The sequence below is a fragment of the Chiloscyllium plagiosum genome, unplaced genomic scaffold (assembly GCF_037043375.1).
Source record: "Chiloscyllium plagiosum isolate Xiang-an unplaced genomic scaffold, Cpla_swu_hap1 HiC_scaffold_31, whole genome shotgun sequence".
Classification (NCBI taxonomy): domain Eukaryota; kingdom Metazoa; phylum Chordata; class Chondrichthyes; order Orectolobiformes; family Hemiscylliidae; genus Chiloscyllium; species Chiloscyllium plagiosum.
In genome coordinates this window covers 3446675-3471496 of record NW_028270169.1, presented here as the reverse complement: position 1 = coordinate 3471496, position 24822 = coordinate 3446675, and the positions used below count along the sequence as shown (strand labels likewise).

Sequence of the window (24822 nt, the reverse complement as noted above, 5' to 3'; positions counted from 1 at the left end):
GGTGTGGGGGGGGTCTCGGGGTGTGGGGGGTCTCGGGGTGAATGGGCAGGGTCTCGGGGTGAGGGGCAGGGTCATGGGTGAATGGGCGGGGTGTTGGGGTGCATGGTGTCCCACCATCTCCACTGTGTTGTGAATTAGCTCAACAATGAATGAGACTGCTGTGTCCATTTCCACGTACACCTTCCTCTCTCTGTTATCTATCCATTCATAAATGAAATCAGAGAAATGTCTCTGAAATTCCCTTTCTGCCATCAGCTGTTTAGGTCAAGGAGTTATCACCCAGCTACAGTGGTTGATCTCAATCATGACTCTTCAATAGGTCAGCCCTGAGATGGGTCAAAGTGAGTGAAGGAGAGGGGTAAAGGGAGATACTAACTCTGTTCCCTCTCAGGTTCCACTCACTACACCCTCTCTGTCCAGTTACTCAAACCCTGGACCCTATCCCGATCCTACCTGTTTAATGTCTGAGCTGTGCCAGTGTTGGTAAAGCTCTTTGTTTGTTTGAGGCCAGTCATTGGCTGGTTCCCAGTATCCCTTAGTGATGACCAGGAGCTTACCTGGGAGATCGCCATCGTATCAGTAACATATTAAAAACTAAATGAAATGTGGATGCTGGAAATCAGGAACCAAAACAGAAATTGCAGGAAAAGCTCAGCGTTTCTGGCAGCATCTGTGGAGAGAAATCAGAGTTAATGTTTCAGCTCCAAACCATTCACTCTGATTTCTCTGCACAGATGCTGCCAGACCTGCTGAGCTTTTCCTGCAATTTCTGTTTTTATTCAAAGTTTAAAAATCACACAACACCAGGTTATAGTCCAACAGGTTTAATTGGAAGCACTGCTTAAGGAGCAGCACTCTGAAAGCTAATGCTTCCAAATAAACCTGTTGGACTATAACCTGGTGTTGTGTGATTTTTAACTTTGTACACCCCAGTCCAACACCAGCATCTCCAAATCATGTTTTTGTTCAGTGATGTTGTGTTTTCCTGGTTGATGTACCTTGTCTGTGTCTGTCTCTGTTTCCTTCGACACAGGCAGCAACTCAGTTCAAGACCAGCCTGGCGAAACTCATGGAGATCCTCATGTCGAAGGAGCCTTCATATGTTCGCTGTATCAAGCCCAATGACGCAAAACAATCAGGTACACCTCCTATTGTCTCGGTGTTCCACTCTCCCCTTCCAGTTCCACCCCATCTCCCCTTTCTCCATGCCTTCTGACCTGGTTTCCCCCTCCCTACACCTGTACAATAGCAATGAGCACTAAGGCCACTAACCACATCTTCAGAATAAGAAGTGACAATCAGTTAGAAGTGAACTTCAAAGTAAAGGATCCTGGAAATGGGAGGTGTGCAGACTGTGACACATGGGCGTGTGTTTGAAATTGCCACCGTTCCCCGTGATGATGAGTGAGTTTTTCTCTCTCTCCAGGAAGGTTTGATGAAGTTCTGATCAGACACCAAGTGAAGTATCTGGGTCTCCTGGAGAACCTGCGAGTGCGGAGAGCTGGGTTTGCCTATCGGAGAAAATACGAAATCTTCCTGCAAAGGTATGTGGAACATGGGAAATGCGTCTTTCACAAAAAAAAACACGATCAAGTGACAGAAAATGACCAGAACCTCCAAGTAGGGCCGTGTGGGTTTGACTGCACAAGCCAACGTTTATTTCCTGACACGAACTGAACTTCAACTGCATGAGTTGTGGTGCTGCATTGCTGTGGGTCTCTGGTTACATGTAGGCCAGACCAGCTTACGATGGCACATTTCACTTTGCAGTCTTCAGGTCATTACTGAGACAGGTAGGGCCATAGTGTCACACAGCATGGAAGGTTTCCTAAAACTGATCTTCTCCCATTTGCCTGCGTTTGGCCCATAGCCCTCTCAACTTGTCCTATTCATGTACCTGCCCACATGTCTTTTAACTGGACCTACATCCAACACTTTGTTCCATACACACACCACTCTCTGTGTGAAAGAGATCCCCCTCAGGTCCCTTTTCAATCTTTCTCCTCCCACCTTAAACCTATACCCTCTGGTTTTCCCTGTAAAACTAAAGTACATCCGATTAAAATCAGAAAGTGTTGGAGAAACTCAGCAGGTCTGGCAGCATCTGTGAAGAGAGAAACCGAGTTAATGTTTTGAGTTTGGGACCTCACCATCTCCCCTGACCATTGGTCAGTCACTGCGTTTGGAGAGCAGAAACTGTGCATCACTGACAAAAGTCAGATTTTGTCAAAGCTCATCATCTTTCTGTCATCAGGACAATTACAGGAATGCCATTGTAAGGAGAGAACTTACCATTTATGTGCGAGGACATGATGATTGGTGCATCTGGAGTTTATTCAATCTGGATAGGTGTGAGGTGATGCACTTGGGCAGGACGTAGGCAGCGTGAACTGCAGGACCTTGGTGGGCATGTCCTCCGGTCTCTTACGGGAGTGGGACAGGTGGAGAAGGTGGTTTAGCCAGTATATGGGATACTTGCCTTTATTGCCGAGGCATGGGGAGCAGGGAGATTATACTGGGACTTTATAAACCATCAGGTAGGTCACAGTGAGAGTATTGTGTGCAGCCCTGGAACCACCTTATAGGAAGAATGTGATTGCACCAGAGGGCGCAGGGGGCGATGTTACCCCCCAGGATGGAGGGGGTGGGGGCAGGGGGAGATGTTACCCCCCAGGATGGAGGGAGTGGGGGCAGGGGGAGATGTTACCCCCCAGGATGGAGGGGGTGGGGGCAGGGGGAGATGTTACCCCCCAGGATGGAGGGGGTGGGGGCAGGGGGAGATGTTACCCCCCAGGATGGAGGGGGTGGGCGCAGGGGGAGATGTTACCCCCCAGGATGGAGGGGGTGGGGGCAGGGGGAGATGTTACCCCCAGGATGGAGGGGGTGGGGGCAGGGGGAGATGTTACCCCCAGGATGGAGGGGGTGGGGGCAGGGGGAGATGTTACCCCCAGGATGGAGGGGGTGGGGGCAGGGGGAGATGTTACCCCCAGGATGGAGGGGGTGGGCGCAGGGGGAGATGTTACCCCCCAGGATGGAGGGGGTGGGGGCAGGGGGAGATGTTACCCCCCAGGATGGAGGGAGTGGGGTCAGGGGGAGATGTTACCCCCAGGATGGAGGGGGTGGGGGCAGGGGGAGATGTTACCCCCCAGGATGGAGGGGGTGGGGCGCAGGGGGAGATGTTACCCCCAGGATGGAGGGGGTGGGGCGCAGGGGGAGATGTTACCCCCAGGATGGAGGGGGTGGGGGCAGGGGGAGATGTTACCCCCCAGGATGGAGGGGGTGGGGCGCAGGGGGAGATGTTACCCCCAGGATGGAGGGGGTGGGGCGCAGGGGGAGATGTTACCCCCAGGATGGAGGGGGTGGGGGCAGGGGGAGATGTTACCCCCCAGGATGGAGGGAGTGGGGTCAGGGGGAGATGTTACCCCCAGGATGGAGGGGGTGGGGGCAGGGGGAGATGTTACCCCCAGGATGGAGGGGGTGGGGTCAGGGGGAGATGTTACCCCCAGGATGGAGGGGGTGGGGGCAGGGGGAGATGTTACCCCCCAGGATGGAGGGGGTGGGGGCAGGGGGAAATGTTACCCCCAGGATGGAGGGGGTGGGGGCAGGGGGAGATGTTACCCCCCAGGATGGAGGGGGTGGGGCGCAGGGGGAGATGTTACCCCCCAGGATGGAGGGGGTGGGGCGCAGGGGGAGATGTTACCCCCAGGATGGAGGGGGTGGGGCGCAGGGGGAGATGTTACCCCCAGGATGGAGGGGGTGGGGGCAGGGGGAGATGTTACCCCCCAGGATGGAGGGAGTGGGGTCAGGGGGAGATGTTACCCCCAGGATGGAGGGAGTGGGGTCAGGGGGAGATGTTACCCCCCAGTATGGAGGGGGTGGGGGCAGGGGGAGATGTTACCCCCAGGATGGAGGGGGTGGGGGCAGGGGGAGATGTTACCCCCCAGGATGGAGGGGGTGGGGCGCAGGGGGAGATGTTACCCCCAGGATGGAGGGGGTGGGCGCAGGGGGAGATGTTACCCCCAGGATGGAGGGGGTGGGTGCAGGGGGAGATGTTACCCCCAGGATGGAGGGGGTGGGGGCAGGGGGAGATGTTACCCCCCAGGATGGAGGGGGTGGAGGCAGGGGGCGATGTTACCTCCGAGCTGGAGGGGGTGTAGGGAGAGACGTTACCCTCCGGGATGGAGGGGTGGGGACAGGGTGAGATGTTACCCCTCCCCCCCCCACCCCCGGGTTGGAGGGGGTGTAGGGGGAGATGTTACCCCCCGGGGCTGGAGGGTTCGGCTGTGAAGAGAGATTGGACAGACTGGGATTGTTTTCCTTGTCTGAGAGGGGGCGAGCTTGAGAGGTATGAAGTTATTAAGGAGGAAGTTTTCCCCTTGGTGGTGGGATCAGTGACTAGGATCGCCGATTCGAGGGAAACAGCAGAAGGTAAAGGGGCGATGTGAGGAGAATGTGTTATTCCACCCAGAGAGTAGTGGGAATGTGGAACGGGGGGGGGGGGGGTTCTGGGCCGAAAGTCTGATCTCATTGAAGAAGTATTTTGGTCCCCCTTCGGGATGCCAAGGCAGACAGAGCTATGGACCAAGTGCAGGGAAATGAGGTTCAGAGTTTGCTGCTTGTTCTTGCCTGACAGGCTCAGTGGGCTGAAGGGCCTTTCTCTGTGCTATCAATCAGGGAGGCAGTGGCTTCCTGTTATTATCACGAGACTGTCAACCCAGAGACCCCGGAAATGTTCTGAGGACCTGGGTTCAAATCCTTCCAAAGCAGAAGGTGGAACTTGAATTCAATAAAAATATCTGGAATTTTGTCTAACAATGACCACGATTCGTTGTTGGAAAAACCCACCTGGTTCACTAATGCCCTTTACGGAAGGGAATGTGCCATCCTTTTCCTGGTCTGGCCTCCATGTGCCTCCGGGCCCACAGCTACGTGGTCGATTCTTACCTGCCCTCTGGGTAATTAGGGACGGGCAATTAATATTGGGCCAGCCAGTGACACCCTCATCCTGTGAAGGAATGAAAAAAATCTCAATGATTGCATTTATTCTGGCATTTATTATGACAATGCTTTGAAAAATTAAAGTCCAGTTACCAAACATTTAGCGCACACCTCCCAGGAAATGCTACGTTTTCCCTTTAAAGTGGAATTTTTGTAAATGGGGTCCCGATGAGTATAAGATGAAAAGACTCGATAGAATGTTTTTCAGCAATATTCTGGTAGCATGGAGTAAGCTTTACTCTGTACCTAACCCCAGGCTGGCCCTGTCCTGGGAGTGTTTGATGGAGACAGTGTAGAGGGAGCTTTACTCTGTACCTAACCCCAGGCTGGCCCTGGCCCTGTCCCTGGGAGTGTTTGATGGGGACAGTGTTGAGGGAGCTTTACTCTGTATCTATCCCCGTGCTGTCCCTGTCCTGGGAGTGTTTGATGGGGGGACAGTGTAGAGGGAGCTTTACTCTGTATCTAACCCCGTGCTGTCCCTGTCCCTGGGAGTGTTTGATGGGGGACAGTGTAGAGGAAGCTTTACTCTGTATCTAACCCCGTGCTGTCCCTGTCCTGGGAGTGTTTGATAGGGACAGTGTAGAGGGAGCTTTACTCTGTATCTAACCCTGTGCTGTCCCTGTCCTGGGAGTGTTTGATGGGGGACAGTGTAGAGGGACCTTTACTCTGTATCTAACCCCGTGCTGTCCCAGTCCTGGGAGTGTTTGATGGGGGACAGTGTAGAGGGAGCTTTACTCTGTATCTAACCCCGTGCTGTCCCTGTCCTGGGAGTGTTTGATGGGGACAGTGTAGAGGAAGCTTTACTCTGTATCTAACCCCGTGCTGTCCCTGTCCTGGGAGTGTTTGATAGGGACAGTGTAGAGGGAGCTTTACTCTGTATCTAACCCTGTGCTGTCCCTGTCCTGGGAGTGTTTGATGGGGGACAGTGTAGAGGGAGCTTTACTCTGTATCTAACCCCGTGCTGTCCCTGTCCTGGGGAGTGTTTGGTGGAGATGGTAGGCAATGGTTGTTTTTCTCTGTACAGACAGGTCCAGTTCTGACTCGCTATTATCACAGACAGCTCCGAGTGAGCCAGACCAAAGCTCTGGTACGGAATTGACTGAGTTTAGATGGTGGGAAAGTGCTTCCTCTTTCAGGCTGTAGTACTACTGAACACTCCTCTCTGGCCCTAGGTACAAATCCCTCTGTTCGGAAACCTGGCCCAATTGGAGAGGTCCGCCTTCCGAAGGGGTGGCGACTTTGGTGCAACATCTTGGATACAAACCGGAAGATTACAAGCTGGGCAGGTACGTTACACTCCTGTCAGTCAGGTTGACCAGAGAGGCAATTATTTAGCAAGACATTCACTGCCTGGGAGAACTGGCCCCCAGTGAGAGACAGCCCCTTCAGGAACTGTATCCCAGCGAGAGTCAGACCCTTCAGGAACTGTACCCCAGTGAGAGTCAGCCCCTTCGGGAACTGTATCCCAGTGAGAGCCAGCACCTTCGGGAACTGTATCCCAGTGAGAGTCAGCCCCTTCAGGAACTGTACCCCAGTGAGAGTCAGCCCCTTCGGGAACTGTATCCCAGTGAGAGCCAGCACCTTCGGGAACTGTATCCCAGTGAGAGAAAGCACCTTCAGGAACTGTATCCCAGCGAGAGACAGCCCCGTCAGGAACTGTATCCCAGTGAGAGACAGCCCCTTCAGGAACTGTATCCCAGTGAGAGACAGCACCATCTGGAACTGTGTCCCAGTGAGAGTCAGCCCATTCGGGAACTGTATCCCAGTGAGAGTCAGCCCCTTCAGGAACTGTATCCCAGTGAGAGTCAGCCCCTTCAGGAAGTGTATCCCAGTGAGAGTCAGCACCTTCAGGAACTGTATCCCAGTGAGAGTCAGCCCCTTCAGGAAGTGTATCCCAGTGAGAGTCAGCACCTTCAGGAACTGTATCCCAGTGAGAGTCAGCCCCTTCGGGAACTGTATCCAAGTGAGAGTCAGCCCCTTCGGGAACTGTATCCCAGCGAGAGACAGCCCCTTCGGGAACTGTATCCCAGTGAGAGACAGCCCCTTCGGGAACTGTATCCAAGTGAGAGTCAGCCCCTTCGGGAACTGTATCCCAGCGAGAGACAGCCCCTTCGGGAACTGTATCCCAGTGAGAGACAGCCCCTTCGGGAACTGTATTCCAGCGAGAGACAGCCCCTTCGGGAACTGTATCCCAGCGAGAGACAGCCCCTTCGGGAACTGTATCCCAGCGAGAGACAGCCCCTTCGGGAACTGTATCCCAGCGAGAGACAGCCCCTTCGGGAACTGTATCCCAGCGAGAGACAGCCCCTTCGGGAACTGTATCCCAGCGAGAGACAGCCCCTTCGGGAACTGTATCCCAGCGAGAGACAGCCCCTTCGGGAACTGTATCCCAGCGAGAGACAGCCCCTTCGGGAACTGTATCCCAGCGAGAGACAGCCCCTTCGGGAACTGTATCCCAGCGAGAGTCAGCCCCTTCGGGAACTGTATCCCAGCGAGAGACAGCCCCTTCGGGAACTGTATCCCAGCGAGAGTCAGCCCCTTCGGGAACTGTATCCCAGCGAGAGTCAGCCCCTTCGGGAACTGTTTTCCAGGTCTGTCCCCAGCACATGTCTGTCAGATTAGTAACAATCCGGAGTGTTGTGAACTGTGCTGGCCCCCCTCAGTTTGGATCTTGTATTGGCGGATGGCCATCGTTGGAGCAGGTGTTGGTTGAACGCAGATGCTCCTCTGGTGATGTCTTCGATGTAGCCGGATGTTAATTAATCCTGAATACTGGGTTATGATGGTATCCATCATACTCAAAAAACATAGTGCGCAGATTCCTCAAGAACAAACCACGACAAGCAGACCAAACACAGCCTGAAACTCTAACCACCTTACCATACATCAAAGAAGTTTCAGAAATGACAGCCAGACTACTAAGACCCCTTGGAATGCTAGTAGCACACAAACCCACCAACACTCTCAAACAAAAACTAACAATCTTAAAAGACCCAGTACAACCCATGGACAAAACCAACGTCATCTAAAAAATTCCATGCAAGGACTGCCACAAACACTACGTAGGACAAACAGGAAGAAAGTTAGCCACCAGGATACATGAACACCAGCTAGCCACAAAAAGACACGACCCCCTCTCCCTCGTAGCCCTACACACGGAGGAAAAAAAACACCATTTCGACTGGGTCAACACATCTACCCTGGGACAGGCTAAGCAAAGACATGCCAGAGAATTCCTAGAGGCCTGGCACTCCAACCACAACGCCATAAACAAACACATAGATCTAGATGCCATCTATCAACCCCTCAGAAAACAAACAGGAAATGACATCACCACAAACCCCAGGAACCCCATCCAGGAGAAAGATATAAATAGAAAGCAGGAGACAACAGCTTCGCTTCACTTGGAGGTCGCCACTGATGATGTTACCTAGCCAGGTAATGAAACGTCTGGATATCAAACCCACAGCTCAGCGAGCAAACCTACACCCGAAACCTCAACCTGAGCTACAAACCTTGCAGTATCCATCCCACTGTATCCCTGAGGCACAGCAGGGAATTCTTTCAAAAAACACACCTCTTGACTCCCGGTTGATTTTGTGGTCTGTTATTGGGGATGTGGGGTATTGCTGTGTGTGGGGAGCTGTACTATACCACAAAGATTTCTGCCTCTGCTACATAATGAGCTCTTTGTCTGATTTTCCTCCTCTTTTTTTAGGACAAAGATTTTTATCCGTTTCCCAAAGACCCTGTTTGCCACTGAAGATGCTTTTGAGCTTCAGAAGCACACGATCGGTACGTGCCCTGGGAGTATTCTAGAAATGATGTCAGGATGTGATAGGAATTGAAGAGGGGGATTGAGGATCTGGTCTGTATCAAGTTTTGGGTGATGTGTTGATTCACCTCAGCATCTGTTTGAGCCTGAAATGTTTCCATTGCTGGGCTTTATATTGGGAGATGGTTGGAGATTGGGGTGTGGGCCTTGAGAATGCTGATGTGTTTATTAAATTCTTGTCTTTTAGCCACTAAGATCCAGGCAGAGTGGCGAGGGTTCCACCAACAACAGAAGTACCAGAAGATAAGATCATCAGGTAAACTATTCATTCACCAAACTAAGGAATTAAACTGATAAGTAACATCATCATCTGGCACCAGTAACAAAGCTATAAATCCCCCAGTGTAAGTTAGTGTGTGTACGTGTAAGTGAGTGGGTAAAAGGCTCCAGTGTGAGTGAGTGTGTAAAAGGCTCCAGTGTGAGTGAGTGTGTAAAAAGCTCCAGTGTGAGTGAGTGTGTAAAAGGCTCCAGTGTGAGTGAGTGAAATTCCTGATTGCTGTTGTCTGTTGTTGGTGTTCCTAGTAAGGGCAGGCTGACAGCGATCACTGTGTGGCCAGCGGCTGGCCTGAGATTCTTGTGTTTTCTGCTGTGACATAGTTTTGGTTTTGTTGTTTCTGAAGCAATCACCATCCAGTCGTGGTGGAGAGGGGAACTGGGCCGTAAGATTGCCAGGCGTCGCAAAAATGCAGCTCTGACCATTCGCCGGTGAGTGACCTGTCAGTCCACCCTCACACACGACATGTCATCTTAAATTGGTTGTTATTGTATCTGTTAGTAAACAGAGAATTGTTCAGAAAGTGCTGTCTAATCAGAGAATAATTCTTTTCATTCATGGGACTTGGGCGTTGCTGGCTAGCTGGTATTTATTGTCCATCCCGAGCTGTCCTTGAACTGAGTGGCTTGCTAGACCATTTCAGAGAGAAGTTAAGAGTTGACTATGTTGCTGTGGGTCTGGAGTCACATATAGATAAGCATGGCAGATTCCTTCCCTAAAGGACATTAGTGGACCAGATAGGGTTTTCTGACAATCAACAATGGTTTCATGGTCATTGTTAGACTCTTAACACTAGATGTTATTTTATTGAATTCAAATTACACCATCTACTGTGCTGAGATTCAAGCCCAGGTCCCTAGAACTGTTTGGGTGAGTTCCTAAATTAATAGTCCAGTGATAATACCTCAATCACATCGAAGAGTTGATGTTTTGAGTCTTTGAAGTGTGGACTGGTTGAGTACACTGTCCATCGCAAACACTGAAATAATCAATTTTGGATCTAATTTGTTCTGTTCTGTAGAAGCAGTCTGAGGGCCTCTGTGTCCATTTGACTCTGTGGTTGTGGACGATAGGTTGGGAGGCAAGGCAAGGGGAGCTTGTGTGCCAGCCTGCTGTCCCCTCTTTGCTAATTCGATGAGAATGAGCTTTTGCCTGTTTCCCCCTCAGGTTTATCAAGGGCTTCATTTACAGACACAAACCACGCTGCCCAGAAAATGAGTACTTCTTGGATTACGTCAGATACTCGTTCCTGATGAAGCTGAAACGCAATTTGCCAAAGAATGTTCTGGACAAGTCCTGGCCTGTACCACCCCCAGCACTCTCTGAGGTAAAGCTGACATGTTCTGAGATGTCTGTGATTGTATATTTGAACACCAGCAGGTTACTCAGTCCCTGCCAGCCTCTTCCACATCAGCCAGCCACATCACAGCAGCTCATATCCTTTACTTGTCTTGGCTTCATAACCCTCTAACAAACAAACAAAACACAAATTTCAAAATTAAAATGGTCACTTAGCCCCAGCTGTTTTGGTGAGGAGCTAGATTTGTTGTATTTCTTTTAATGTCTCCTCCCTGTCCCTGTGTGGCCCCACAATCCTCCCCACCACCCAAAGCTTTTCTGTGCTGATTCCTCCAATGACAAGGGACTGAGCTTTAATTACGGAATATGTCCATCAGTTTGCTGTTATCGAAGGGGGGTGCTGAGGCTCAGAATGGTCCAGTTGGGCGGTTATAAAACTGACAACTTTAGTAAAAATACAAGAATTCCTTAGGCACTCAGCAGTGATCTCGTTTCAAAAGCGCTTCATTGACTGTAAAGCACTTTGGGATTGAAGGTGTAATGTGTCAGGTGCTAAAACAATGCAGATCTTTCTTTAACCATATACTCCAATATTGTGTTCCAGGCCTCCGAACTGCTCAGAGATCTGAATATGCGGAACATGGTGCAGTCCTACTGCAAGAGGATTACTCAGGAGTGGAAACAGCAGGTAGAGAACGAGGCAGGATTATTCTCACGTGAACGTTCTGAACTCAGACTTGCCCAACCAACTGTCAAATGTGAAGCTGCCTTTGGTTCTGAGATTATCAGGATGTGAATGATGCTGACCAGGCCAGCATTAACCACTTGCCTCTAGTTGTATTGCTTTCAACCACTTTGTCATTCCCAGGGAATTTAACGTAAGAACAAGGAGTAGGAGGTCGTCTGGCCCTTTGAGCCTGCTCTGCCATTCAGTCAGACCATGGCTGGTCATCCCATGGACTCAGCTCCACTTACCCATGCTCACACCATAACCCTTAACCTCTTTATACAGTCGTACAGCACGGAAACAGACCCTTCGGTCCAACCTGTCCATGCCGACCAGATATCCCAACCCAATCTAGTCCCAACTGCCAGCACCCGGCCCATATCCCTCCAAACCCTTCCTATTCACATACCCATCCAAATGCCTCTTAAATGTTGCAATTGTATCAGCCTCCACTACATCCTCTGGCAGCTCATTCCATACACGTACCACCCTCTGCATGAAAAAGTTGCCCCTTAGGTCTCTTTTATGTCTTACCCCTCTCACCCTAAACCTATACCCTCTAGTTCTGGACTCCCCCACCCCAGAGAAAATACTTTGTGTATTTATCCTATCTATGCCCCTCATGATTTTATAAACCTCAACAATGTCACTCCTCAGCCTCTGACGCTCCAGGGAAAACAGTCCCAGCCTGTTCAGCCTCTCCCTGTAGCTCAAATCCTCCAACCCTGGCAATATCCTTGTAAATCTTTTCTGAACCCTTTCAAGTTTCGCAATGTTACTGTTCAAAATAATTAGTTACAAGTGTCTTGGCCAGTGTGGGTGGTCTGTCAGGGTTTCATTCCCTTCAGCAAACTTTGCAGTGGTTTTGATCTGACTGAGCAGCTTGCTGGCCATTTCACAGGGTGGTTAACAGTCAGCCACATTCCCGTAGGCCTGAATCACGTAGGCCAGACCAGGTAAGGATGGTAGCTTTCCCTTTCTGAAAGGATATCAGTAAACCAGATGGGTTATATCATAATTAATTATTTCCTGATCATCATTAAATTAGCTTTTCAAATTTGTTATTTGTTAATTGAATGCAATTCCATCATCTATGATGGAAGGGTAGAATTTGAATTCTGCTCCTGGAGCATTACCCTAGGTCTCTGGGTTACCAGTCCTGACCCAGTCTATCCACCAGTCACTTCCCTTCCCTCATAGAACTGATTGCTTGGACCTTTACAACAATCAGACAGCAGTCAACACTGACTCTAAGCTTTTATTTCCAATGTTTTTTTCAGTGGACCTAACGCTGTGCCTGTTAATGTGGTAATAGAAACCTGGGAGCAGGAGGTCATTCAGCCGCTTGAGACTGCTCTGTTGTTCAGTGTGACCATGGCTGACCCCCCCCACCCCCCCCCGGTCAAGCTCAATACACAATGCTGCCCCCTTGCTGATCTCCCATGATGCCTTTAGTCTCAAGCTAACCCACCTCCTCCTTGAAAACACAATGTTTTAGCTTCAGCAGCTTTCTGTGGCAGTGATCTCTACAGGCTCATCGCTCTCTGGCTGAAAGCATGTTTGTAGAGGGAGTCCATTTGGCCCCTCAAGCCTACCCCTCAAGGTGGGATTTGAACTCTGGTTTAATGATCCAGGAACACATCCATGATCAGGAAACGTGCTGCTCACAGGCACCATCTGCTGGTCATCCACAGAGCTGCAGTGGCATCAGACACAATCCTCAACAACAGAAATAGAAATTACTGGAAAAGCTCAGCAGATCTGGCAGCATCTGTGAAGAGAAATCAAAGTTTAGATTAGATTCCCTACGGTATGAAAACAGGCCCTTCGGCCCAACAAGTCCACACCGACCCTCCGAAGAGTAATCCACTCAGACCTATTCCCCTACTCTCTATTTACCTCTGACTAATGCCCCTAACCTACACATCCCTGAACACTACCTGCAATTTAGCATGGCCAATTCACCTGAACTGCACATCTTTGGACTGTGGGAGGAAACTGGAGCACCCGGAGGAAACCCACACAGACAGAGAATGTGCAAACTCCACACAGTCGCCTGAGACTGGAATCAAACCCAGGTCCCTGGTGCTGTAAGGTAGCTGTGCTAACCACTGAGCCACCGTACTGCCATGTTTTGGGTTGAGTGACCCTTCCTTAGAACACCACAGTACAGGGAGAGGCCATTCGCTCCCTTGAGCCTAAACCCCCATTCACTTAAATAACCTATAGCATGTACACCTGAGTTACATTCACATTAATATCCCTGCCACACATCACTCTCTCAATGTCACATTTGTAATTCCCCTTTGACCCCTGATGGTTGCTTTGTAGGCAGTGTGAAACCCTCCCCCTGGTTCGCACCCACCTCCCTACCCTCCCCAGCCTCTCCCGTGGGAGGGAATAGTTTCTCTCTGTCGACCTTCATGAGTAACTGACTTCCCTGTGAATGAAGTTACCTTGAAAACCCTTCCTTGAAAGAACTCCATTCGGTTATATACGAAGTTTTAATGAACCGCTGTCCTCCTGTCTTTCTCTGAGCAGCTGGAGCAGAAAGTGGTGGCGAGTGATGTGTTCAAGGATAAAAAGGACAACTATCCCCAAAGTGTTCCCAAGCTGTTTGTTAACACCAGGATTGGTAAGTTACAGCATGGGGCGGGGGGAACATGGGGAGGTGGCATAATGAGGGACGGAGAACAAGGGGAGGGGTGGAGTGAGGTGAAGAGTGTGTGATGATGGGGTTGGGGTCTCACGAGGAGGGGGAGCTGGGGCTATGAATGAACATGTTGGGGTAAGGTTGGCCTTCAGCATTGTGCCCCATTAACATGGTGTGTTTCTCTTTCAGCAACAAGTGAGCTCAACAGCAAAGTGCTCCAACTCTTACAAAGTGAACAGATCAAGGTGAGTGTTTACTGACTGGCTGCCGTTGAGTCTAGGCTAAGACCGAGTTATCTGACAGTAGGACAGGGACAGAACCTTCCGGCTGTGATAAACAGTAGGAAGGAAATTGTCATCGAGAGTCAGTGAGGGGCAGAAGCTTGTTCTGTTACGGAAAATCAGTTTTTTATCAAATGCAAATAGCTAACCTTCAGTTGTGGTGATCTGGTAGTCACATTCTGTTGGGAATCAGGCAGCATCTCATCACATTGAGGCTGCTGTTGTTGTTCAGTGAGAGGGTGGTGAATTCTGGAGCCAGATCATCATCAGCTCCAGATCAACCATCATCTACTTGGAACAGGTTTGAAGGGATGAAAGATCTTTGTGTTCCAAGTTCTGGTTAGTCTGGAATTGCAAATCAATAGCAATACTGTTGCTCTGCACGAGCAATGGCAATGAGGGAGAGCAAAGCATGATGTGCATTTATATAGCACCACTGCTGTCTCAAGGTGTGCTGCAGCCACTTAAATACTTTTGTAATGTGCCTAATGCAGTAATGTTGGACCTAACCTGTACACAGTAAGATCCCGCGATCAGCAATATAACAATGATGGGATTGTGTAGGTTTTCGTGATGCTCAATATGAGCTAAATATCAACCCCAACATTTTTAAGGGGGGGTCTCCATGATGGCGCATCATTTCCATCCACATAAGAGGGCTGTTGGAACCTCAATTTAATGTCTCATTTGAAAGGCAGCACCTCCAACAGTGCAGCACTCCCTCAGTACTGTACGGGGGGGTGGGGGTGGGGTCAACCTTAACATTGCCCCCCAGGCCCAGAGTTTAAACTCAGAAGTTCTTGCACAGTACAGTACAGTGAGTCCCAGTCAGCTCCTGGGAGGGAAGGGCCATGTTTTAATCCATTCATGAGATGGGGGCTTCATTAGCTGGTCAGTATGTATTGCCCCTTGAGAAGGTGGGGGTGAGCTGCCTTCTGGAGCTGCTGCAGTCCCTGTGCTGTGGGTTGACCTACAATGCCCTCAAGGAGGGAATCCCAGGATTCTGACCCAGTGGCGGTGAAGGAATGGTGATATATTTCCAAGTCAGGATGGTGAGGCGCTCAGTGAGGAACTTGCAGGGGGTGGTGTTCCCCTGTATCTGCTGCCCTTGTCCTTCTGCGTGGAAGTGGTTGTGGGTTTGGAAGGTGCTGTCTGAGGGTCTTTGGTGAATTTCTGCAGTGCATCTGGTAGACAGTACACACTGCTGCTACTGAGCGTCGGTGGGGGAGGGAGTGGGTGTTTGTGGGTGCGGTGCCAGTCAAGCGGCCGCTTTGTCCTGGATGGTGACGAGCTTCCTGAGTGTTGTTGGAGCTGCCCCCATCCAGGGCAAGTGGGGAGTATTCCATCACACTCCTGACTTGTGCCTTGTAGATGGTGGGACAGGCTTTGGGGAGTCAGGAGGGGAGTTACTCGCTCCAGGATTCCCAGCCTCTGATCTGCTCCTGTAGCCGCTGTGTTTATGGGGTGAGTCCATTCTAGTCATTGGTAACTCCCAGGCTTGTGGTGGATTCAGTGATGAATGTGAAGGGCTAGTGATTAGGTTGTCTGTCATTGGACATGGTCACTGCCTGGTATTTAGGCATGGACTTCTTCGGAAATCTTGAATGAAATCAACAAAACTTGCCTGAAGGGATCACACTGTGATAAGTAAGAGAAGTGTGGGTTTGGACAAATGTGACTCAGTTAGTTGCCATTTGTCAGCCCAAGCCTGGACGCTGTTACATTTGATCATGGCCTTCCTCGGTATTAGAGGGCTATCTGGAGTGGTGCAGAACATTGTGCAATCATCAACGAAATCAAAATCATCTCCACTTCATTCACCACTGCAAGGTCAGACTCATGACAATCTGGAATGCACTGTGGAATATTCTCAAAGAAAAATTTATAAAAGTGAATTGGATAAATACTTGAAAAATAACACTAAAGGTCTATGAAAGAACATAGACACCAGCAAGGACTGGATGGGCTGAATACCCTCAACCTGTGCAGTAAGGTAGAGGGTAGAGGAAACCAAGGAATGTGGAACTGCGCCCAGCCAAAAGGTGAGAGTAGGCACAGGATCCTAATCTGGGCTGGTAACCTCTGAGACTGGAGTGGGAGTGGGAGTGGCAGGTTCAAGTTCCATGGAAGATGCCCATTACCAGCAGACAGCCCGTTTGGCTTTGGGGACCTGCTGTACCATTCAGGACATTCTTGGTTGATGTGTTTGTGATTTAACGTTTGTCAGGCTGGATTGTTTCCCCACCCTGCAGGTGCGCGCGCACGCGCACACGCACACACACACACACACACACGCCTCGGTTGTATGTGCTCTCTCTCTCTCAGTAAGACCTGGTGTGTTTTCTTGCAGTACGCTGTCGCTGTGACAAAGTACGATCGGAATGGCTACAGGCCGAGAGCACGGCAGCTGTTGGTGACTCCAGACAGTGCCTTGATCATGGAAGAAGCCAAACTCAAACAGAAGATTGACTACGTCCATCTGAATGGTACGGAGTGTGGGGAGGGTGTGGCAAGGAACAAAGTGGGAGAGGATATGCTTGGCAGGAGCGACAGGGTCTGCACAACCTTTCCTCATAAGGTGCCCCCTTCATCCAGGTGCCATTTTGAGCGCACCTTCCCTGAACTGCATGTTGTGTGGTTTCCCCTTTCACAAATAAGGAGACCAGTGCTGTCCACTGTACTGCAGATGTGATTTCACCAACATCTGTATAACTGTAGTACATCATCCCCAAGTTTCCCCTTCCAGTAAAGAAGAACATTCCATTCCCCTTCCGAATCACTTTTCTCCTCTTTCTTCGTGATTATAATTTATTTACCTTCCTCGCTCCTTCCATCTCTGGCGTTCCCCTCTGTCATCGTGGGTTTCCTCTGGGTGCTCCGGTTTCCCCCCTCAATCCAAAGATGTGTAGGTTAGGGTAGATTGGCCATGGGGGTCTAGATTAGAGTGGTGCTGGAAAAGCACAGCAGGTCAGGCAGTATCCGAGGAGCAGGAAAATTGACTTTTCGGGCACAAGCTGTTCATCAGGAGTGAGGAATTCGTCATTCCTGACGAAGGGCTTTTGCCTGAAACGTCGATTCTCCTGCTCCTCAGATGCTGCCTGACCTGCTGTGCTTTTCCAGCACCACTCTGATCTAGACTCTGATTTCTAGCATCTGCAGTCCTCACTTTCACCCAGATTGGCCATGGGAAATATGGGTTTATGGGAATAGGGTAGGGAGCTGGATCTGAGTAGGATGTTGTTCAGTGGGTCAGTGCAGAAACGATGGGCTGAACAGCCTCGATCTGCACTGTAATGATTCCATGGTTTGGTAGTATCAAACTTCTGTATCACTGAGAAGCCTGACCTTGAACAACTGCAGCCTCTATAGCCCCTTTTTTTAATATCCCAGGCAGCAACCCATCAGTTCCAGGGATAAAGGACCTTTAACCCCACGAGCTCTGCAGTAGTGTTGCCCTGGTGATGGTTTTTGGATCGGCTTCCTCCACCACACCCTCCTCCACCTTTTACCCTGGACTGGTTTGTACTGTTGGAATATTATTAAGGAATTCTCTATTTGAAGACCAATGTAAAGTATTTATTCAACTCCTCTCCAGTTTCTTCCTTCCTCAGTATTATTTCCCCAATCTCATTCTGTGATGGCCTGTGTTCACATTGGTGCCTCTATTTATTTACAGAAGCTTTTTACGTGCAAAGTTACCTCCATTGTTCATTTTCTCCATTTATATTTTTTCTGGTGACCTTTTCTAAGCCCCTGGCTTACCCCAAATCTTTGCCACCTTATATGTGTGTGTTTTTCTTTCAGCCTAAGGTTGCTATCCTTAACTTACCTGTTGTATGGTTTAGCGCCTTCCTAAAATCCTTCATCCTGATTGGATGATATCTTCACTGCGGGTCATGACTGGTTTCCTAGATCTCTGCCTTTGCTGCTACACTCTTCCCCCTGTCTACTGCAGCCACTCCTGCCACTCAATCCTTTGTGAATTTCTCTCTGTCAAATTGAATGGTAAATTTGGCCATGTTATGGTCACTGCGCCCTGAAGGATCATTTACTGTAGTGGCATTTATTTAGCCTACCTCATTACATGCTGCCTGATCACTGGTTAGATCCACAAAAATTATTCTGGAAATTTATTCCAGTATACTCTGAATTCTATCTTATGGCTATCTCTGTCAATTTAATTTTCCCAATCTACATGAAGATTAAAATCATCCATGATTAATATCGGGCTGTTTTTACATGCCCTTGTTGTGCCCTGATGTGTTCCCCCTCCCACTGTATTGCTCCTTTCTGAGGCATATAGTCTACTCCCACCAGTGTTGTCTTCCCTTGATGAGTTCTTACCTCCACCCATATGGGTTCGATAAGCCTCCAATTCATGATTTTTTACTGTTGTACCTTTTCTGTCCTGTATTAATAATGGTACCCCTTTCCAACAAATAGTCACATACCCCTGAATAAGTATTCCCAGCTTTAATCTCCCAGTAAACCTTTCTCTGTGATGGTGATAAGATCACACCCATTAACCTCGGTTTTTGCCATTGATTTCCTGTGTTTTGAATGTTGTTTTTTTTTCTTTGCTGTGTTCAGGAATATCGGTCAGCTCCCTGAGTGATGGACTCTTTGTTCTCCATGTCCCCTGTGAGGATAACAAGCAGAAGGTTTGTAGATACACTGTTGTTCTTTCCTCTGGCTCCAGCTGCTCTGACAGTCAACTGAACTGTGTAGACCGTGAGACTCCTCCGCATAGCCTCAGGTTTACTTGTGAAGCTCCTTCTGTTAACGATGTCGGACAATCCAGGTCAATCAGTAACCCCCCTGAATATCTGCTGCATTGCCTGTTACTGTACACCATCCTCACTTACTCCAATGTAATCGCTTACACATTTACTCAATCTCGGGGTGGCGGGGGGGGGGGGGGGGGGGGGGGTGCATGGCCATTCATGCTGAATCAGAGAACTGTTTTTTCAAATCCTACTCCAGCACATGAAGCTTAGAATCCAGGCTGACTGTCTCAGGGCAGAGAGACAGCTGTACATTGTTTAGGAAGATAAACCAAAAAAGCCGTCAAGGGTGAGGTTTCCCGGGAGATTTTTGGAGAGGTCCAGCAGTCTCTACAGTGTCCTGACCAGTAATTACCCCCTGGTCACTCTGCTGATTTGCACATTGCTGGTTGTGGGAGCTTGCTGTGTGCTAATTGGTAGTCACATTTCCTGCAGTGAAACCCTGTTATTAGCTACCTATTTGCATAATGCTTCACATCATTCTGAAGGTGCACAAGGCATGATGGTGCTTTACCCAGAAACCCACTCCATGCCATTGGCATCTGAGTTCCATTGTGTCCTTCCCATCCTGACCTTCTATTCATTACCTCAGCATTAGTTCCACCTCTCGATATCTCTCTGCAGGTTGTGGCCAGTACCCTGGGCCCTAAGTTTCAAATTCCCTCCTGAACCTTTCCACTCTCTCTCTTTAAGACTGGACCTAAAGTTCACCTTTTCCTGCCCGCCCACCACCTTGGAACTGTTCAGGGTCAAAATGTGTCTGTTCACGCACCTATGAAGTTCCTTGGGCTGGCTGGTCATGCTAAAGTTGCTCTCTCAATCCAGCAGTGGGCTATAAGGGTCAGCCATGGACCTACCAAAGATGCTGAAATCACTTCTGTTGTGGCTATCCAAAACAATAGGGAGTCCACCGTGAAATGTCAATGATATACTGCCCTGAGCCAGTTATTGGTCTGTTCCTGTCCTGTGCAGACATGAAATACCATGGATGCTAGAAATCTCCAATCATAAAAATGAACAATGCTGAAAGTGTTCAGCAGGCGTGACAGAGTCTGTGGAGAGAGAGAGAGAGAAAAACCCTGTCAACCTCCCCAAACGGTTAATAAACAGAATCAGGGTCTGTGTCCCTCCACTGACACTGTCTGTATTCAGGCAGAAGTGGGGACTGCAGGTGCTGGAGATTAAAGTCACAATTAGAGTGGGGCTGGAAAAGCACAGCAGGTCAGGCAGAATCCGAGGAGCAGGAAAATCGATGGACAGCAAAAGCCTTTTATCAGGAAGGAATTCCTGATGAAGGGCTTTTACCCAAAACATCGATTTTCCTGCTCCTCGGATTCTGCCTGACCTGCTGTGCTTTTCCAGCACCACTCTAATTGTGACTGTCTGTATTGAAGTCAGTGATGTGTGTATTTTAGTCAGACAGCCAAGGTATTTCTGTAATTCCCTTTGGAATATTATAGTTGTATCTGGTGCCACCTCGCTGCCAGGCAGCGTGCTCCATGTTAAATACATCTCAGTCTGATACCTTTCTGTGTTCTGTTGAAGGGTGATGTTGTGTTACGGAGCGACCATGTGATTGAGACATTGACAAAATTGGCCATGGCAGCTGATAAAGCAAACAGTATCAACATTAACCAGGGCAGGTAAGTGTTTGAGCCACAAACAATTCTCCTCCCACTGATGGGCGGCCCAGTGGTTAGCACTGCTGTCTCACAGCGCCAGGGACACAGGTTCAATTCCCGCCTCAGGCGACTGACTGTGTGGAGTTTGCACGTTCTCCCCGTGTCTGCGTGGGTTTCCTCCGGGTGCTCCGGTTTCCTCCCACAGTCCAAAGATGTGCAGGTCAGGTGAATTGGCCATGCTAAATTGCCCATAGTGTTAGGTAAGGGGTAAATGTAGGATTATGGGTGGGTTACGCTTCGGCGGGTCGGTGTGGACTTGTTGGGCCAAAGGGACTGTTTCCACACTAAGTAATCTAATCTAATCTAGACTAGCGGTGTTGGAAGAGCACAGCAGTTCAGGCAGCATCCAAGGAGCTTTGAAATCGACGTTTCGGGCAAAAGCCCTTCACCATTCCTGATGAAGGGCTTTTGCCCAAAACGTTGATTTCGAAGCTCCTCGAATGCTGCCTGAACTGCTGTGCTCTTCCAACACCGCTAATCCAGAATCTGGTTTCCAGCATCTGCAGTCATTGTTTTTACTCTGTATCTAACCCCGTGCTGTCCCTGTCCTGGGAGTGTTTGATGGTGAGACAGTGTAGAGGGAGCTTTACTCTGTATCTAACCCCGTGCTGTCCCTGTCCTGGGAGTGTTTGATGGGGACAGTGTAGAGGGAGCTTTACTCTGTATCTAACCCCGTGCTGTTCCTGTCCTGGGAGTGTTTGATGGGGACAGTGTAGAGGGAGCTTTACTCTGTATCTAACTCCGTGCTGTCCCTGTCCTGGGAGTGTTTGATGGGGACAGTGTAGAGGGAGCTTTACTCTGTATCTAACTCCGTGCTGTCCCTGTCCTGGGAGTGTTTGATGGGGACAGTGTAGAGGGAGCTTTACTCTGTATCTAACCCTGTGCTGTCCCTGTCCTGGGAGTGTTTGATGGGGACAGTGTAGAGGGAGCTTTACTCTGTATCTAACCCCGTGCTGTCCCTGTCCTGGGAGTGTTTGATGGGGGATGGGGCAGTGGATAGTTCACTGCAGCATTATGAAGTGGTTGGGTTCCATACGGTTTGGTCCGAAGGGCTGAGCAATGATACTGGGCAAAAGGTTGTTTGATTTTGTTGGACACCACTGTCTGGGAGAGATTGGATTATTGAGTGTTGGCTGGATCCAGACAGCTGCCAGTGTTAGTGGGCATCTTGCCCTGAGTTCCGGAATCCTCACAGTGAGCTGGCGAACACGTTTTGCCAAATGATGTGTTTTCACTTTTTTCCCCAGCATTAAGTTCACAATCAAGCATGGGAAAGAAGGGATCATTGATTTCACATCCGGATCGGAACTGATAATTTCAAAATCAAAGAATGGACACCTGTCTGTGGTAAGATTCACTTGGAAATGCTCAGGCACAGCTAATGTCCTTGTACTTTTTCACAGCGGTTACCTCCTCAACATGGGCAACTGATGTTTTGTGTGTGTGTGTGTGTGTGTGTGTGTGTGTCTGTGAGAGAGAGTGTGAGTCGTGTGTGTGTGCCTGTGAGAGAGAGTGTGAGTCGTGTGTGTGTGCCTGTGAGAGCGAGGGTGTGGGTGTGTCTGTGAGAGAGAAGGTGAGAGTGTGTGTGTGTGTGTCTGAGAGAGAGGGTGAGGGTGTGTGTCGGTGAGGGGATGTGTATGTGTCTGTGAGAGAGAGGGTGAGGGGGTGTGTGTGTATGTGTGTCTGTGAGAGAGGGTGTGGGTGTCTCTGTGAGAGAGAGGGTGAGGGTGTGTGTGTCTCTCTGAGAGAGGGGGAGGGGGAGAGGGGGTGTGTGTGGGTCTGTGAGAGAGAGGGTGTGTGTGTGCGTGGGTCTGAGAGAGCGAGGGTGAGAGTGTGTGTGTGTGTGTCTAGGAGAGAGGGTGAGGGTGTGTGTGTGTGTGTGTGTCTAGGAGAGAGGGTGAGGGTGTGTGTGTGTGTCTGTGAGAAAGGGTGTGTGTGGGGGTCTCAGAGTGTGTGTGTGGTTGGGTGTCTCTGAGAGAGACTGTGTGTGGGTGTCTCTGAGAGAGTGTATGTGTGGGTGTCTGAGAGAGAGGGTGTGTGTGTGGGTGTCTGTGTGAGAGAGGGTGTGTGTGTGGGTGTCTGTGTGAGAGAGGGGGTGTGTGTGTGGGTGTGTCTGTGTGAGAGAGAGGGTGTGTGTGTGGGTGTCTGTGTGAGAGAGAGGGTGTGTGTGTGGGTGTCTGTGTGAGAGAGAGGGTGTGTGTGTGGGTGTCTGTGTGAGAGAGAGGGTGTGTGTGTGGGTGTCTGTGTGAGAGAGAGGGTGTGTGTGTGGGTGTCTGTGTGAGAGAGAGGGTGTGTGTGTGGGTGTCTGTGTGAGAGAGAGGGTGTGTGTGTGGGTGTCTGTGTGAGAGAGAGGGTGTGTGTGTGGGTGTCTGTGTGAGAGAGAGGGTGTGTGTGTGGGTGTCTGTGTGAGAGAGAGGGTGTGTGTGTGGGTGTCTGTGTGAGAGAGAGGGTGTGTGTGTGGGTGTCTGTGTGAGAGAGAGGGTGTGTGTGTGGGTGTCTGTGTGAGAGAGGGTGTGTGTGTGGGTGTCTGTGAGAGAGAGGGTGTGTGTGTGGGTGTCTGTGAGAGAGAGGGTGTCTGTGTGAGAGAGGGTGTGTGTGTGGGTGTCTGTGAGAGAAAGGGTGTGTGTGTGGGTGTCTGTGTGAGAGAGAGGGTGAGTGTGTGTGTGGGTGTCGCTGTGTGAGAGAGAGGGTGTGTGTGTGTGTATCGCTGTGTGAGAGAGAGGGTGTGTGTGGGTGTCGCTGTGTGAGAGAGAGGGTGTGTTGTGTGTGGGTGTCTGTGTGAGAGAGAGGGTGAGTGTGTGTGGGTGTCGCTGTGTGAGAGAGAGGGTGTGTGTGTGTGTGTCGCTGTGTGAGAGAGAGGGGGTGTGTGTGTGGGTGTCTGTGAGAGAGAGGGTGTGTGTGTGTGTCTGTGAGAGAGGGTGTGTGTGTGGGTGTCTGTGTGAGAGAGGGTGTGTGTGTGGGTGTCTGTGTGAGAGAGGGTGTGTGTGTGGGTGTCTGTGTGAGAGAGGGTGTGTGTGTGGGTGTCTGTGAGAGAAAGGGTGTGTGTGTGGGTGTCTGTGTGAGAGAGAGGGTGAGTGTGTGTGTGGGTGTCGCTGTGTGAGAGAGAGGGTGTGTGTGTGTGTCGCTGTGTGAGAGAGAGGGTGTGTGTGTGGGTGTCGCTGTGTGAGAGAGAGGGTGTGTGTGTGGGTGTCGCTGTGTGAGAGAGAGGGGGTGTGTGTGTGGGTGTCTGTGAGAGAGAGGGTGTGTGTGTGGGTGTCTGTGTGAGAGAGGGTGTGTGTGTGGGTGTCTGTGTGAGAGAGGGTGTGTGTGTGGGTGTCTGTGAGAGAGAGGGTGTGTGTGTGGGTGTCTGTGAGAGAAAGGGTGTGTGTGTGGGTGTCTGTGTGAGAGAGAGTGTGTGTGTGTGTGGGTGTCGCTGTGTGAGAGAGAGGGTGTGTGTGTGTCACTGTGTGAGAGAGAGGGTGTGTGTGTGTGGGTGTCTGTGTGAGAGAGAGGGTGAGTGTGTGTGTGGGTGTCGCTGTGTGAGAGAGAGGGTGTGTGTGTGTGTGTCGCTGTGTGAGAGAGAGGGTGTGTTGTGTGTGGGTGTCTGTGTGAGAGAGAGGGTGTGTGTGTGTGTGTCGCTGTGTGAGAGAGAGGGTGTGTTGTGTGTGGGTGTCGCTGTGTGAGAGAGAGGGTGTGTGTGTGTGTGTCGCTGTGTGAGAGAGAGGGTGTGTTGTGTGTGGGTGTCTGTGTGAGAGAGAGGGTGAGTGTGTGTGTGGGTGTCTCTGTGAGAGAGGGTGTGTGTGTGTGGGTGTCTCTGTGTGAGAGGGTGTGTGTGTGTGGGTGTCTCTGAGAGAGGGTGTGTGTGGGTGTCTCTGAGAGAGGGTGTGTGTGGGTGTCTCTGAGAGAGGGTGTGTGTGTGTGGGTGTCTCTGAGAGAGGGTGTGTGTGGGTGTCTCTGAGAGAGGGTGTGTTGTGTGTGGGTGTCTCTGTGTGAGAGAGAGGGTGAGAGTGTGTGCATGTCTCTGTGAGAGAGGGTGTGGGTGTCTGTGTGTGAGAGGGTGTGTGTGTGTGTGAGAGGGTGTGTGTGTGAGGGAGAGGGTGTGTGTGTGTGGGTGTCTCTGTGTGAGGGAGAGGGGGTGTGGGTGTGTGTGTGTGTGAGAGGGTGTGTGTGTGTGGGTGTCTCTGTGTGAGGGAGAGGGGGTGTGGGTGTGTGTGTGTGTGAGAGGGTGTGTGTGTGTGGGTGTCTCTGTGTGAGGGAGAGGGGGTGTGGGTGTGTGTGTGTGTGAGAGGGTGTGTGTGTGGGTGTCTATG

The 24822-nt window shown here is 50.4% G+C and overlaps 1 protein-coding gene across 1 annotated transcript in view; it reads left to right on the top strand.

Moving 5' to 3' along the window:
• LOC122563885 (unconventional myosin-Ic-like) overlaps window positions 1-24822 on the top strand; it is a 55679-nt gene that overhangs the window by 25989 nt on the left and 4868 nt on the right. Inside the window, exons 13-26 of the mRNA XM_087977080.1 lie at window positions 1034-1139; window positions 1427-1544; window positions 6171-6284; window positions 8717-8793; window positions 9021-9089; window positions 9454-9538; window positions 10275-10434; window positions 11011-11094; window positions 13675-13768; window positions 13976-14031; window positions 16418-16553; window positions 18658-18728; window positions 20397-20494; window positions 21781-21880. Of these exons, the coding sequence (XP_087833206.1) occupies window positions 1034-1139; window positions 1427-1544; window positions 6171-6284; window positions 8717-8793; window positions 9021-9089; window positions 9454-9538; window positions 10275-10434; window positions 11011-11094; window positions 13675-13768; window positions 13976-14031; window positions 16418-16553; window positions 18658-18728; window positions 20397-20494; window positions 21781-21880 (1368 nt within the window). The remainder of the gene's footprint in view (window positions 1-1033; window positions 1140-1426; window positions 1545-6170; window positions 6285-8716; window positions 8794-9020; window positions 9090-9453; window positions 9539-10274; window positions 10435-11010; window positions 11095-13674; window positions 13769-13975; window positions 14032-16417; window positions 16554-18657; window positions 18729-20396; window positions 20495-21780; window positions 21881-24822) is intronic.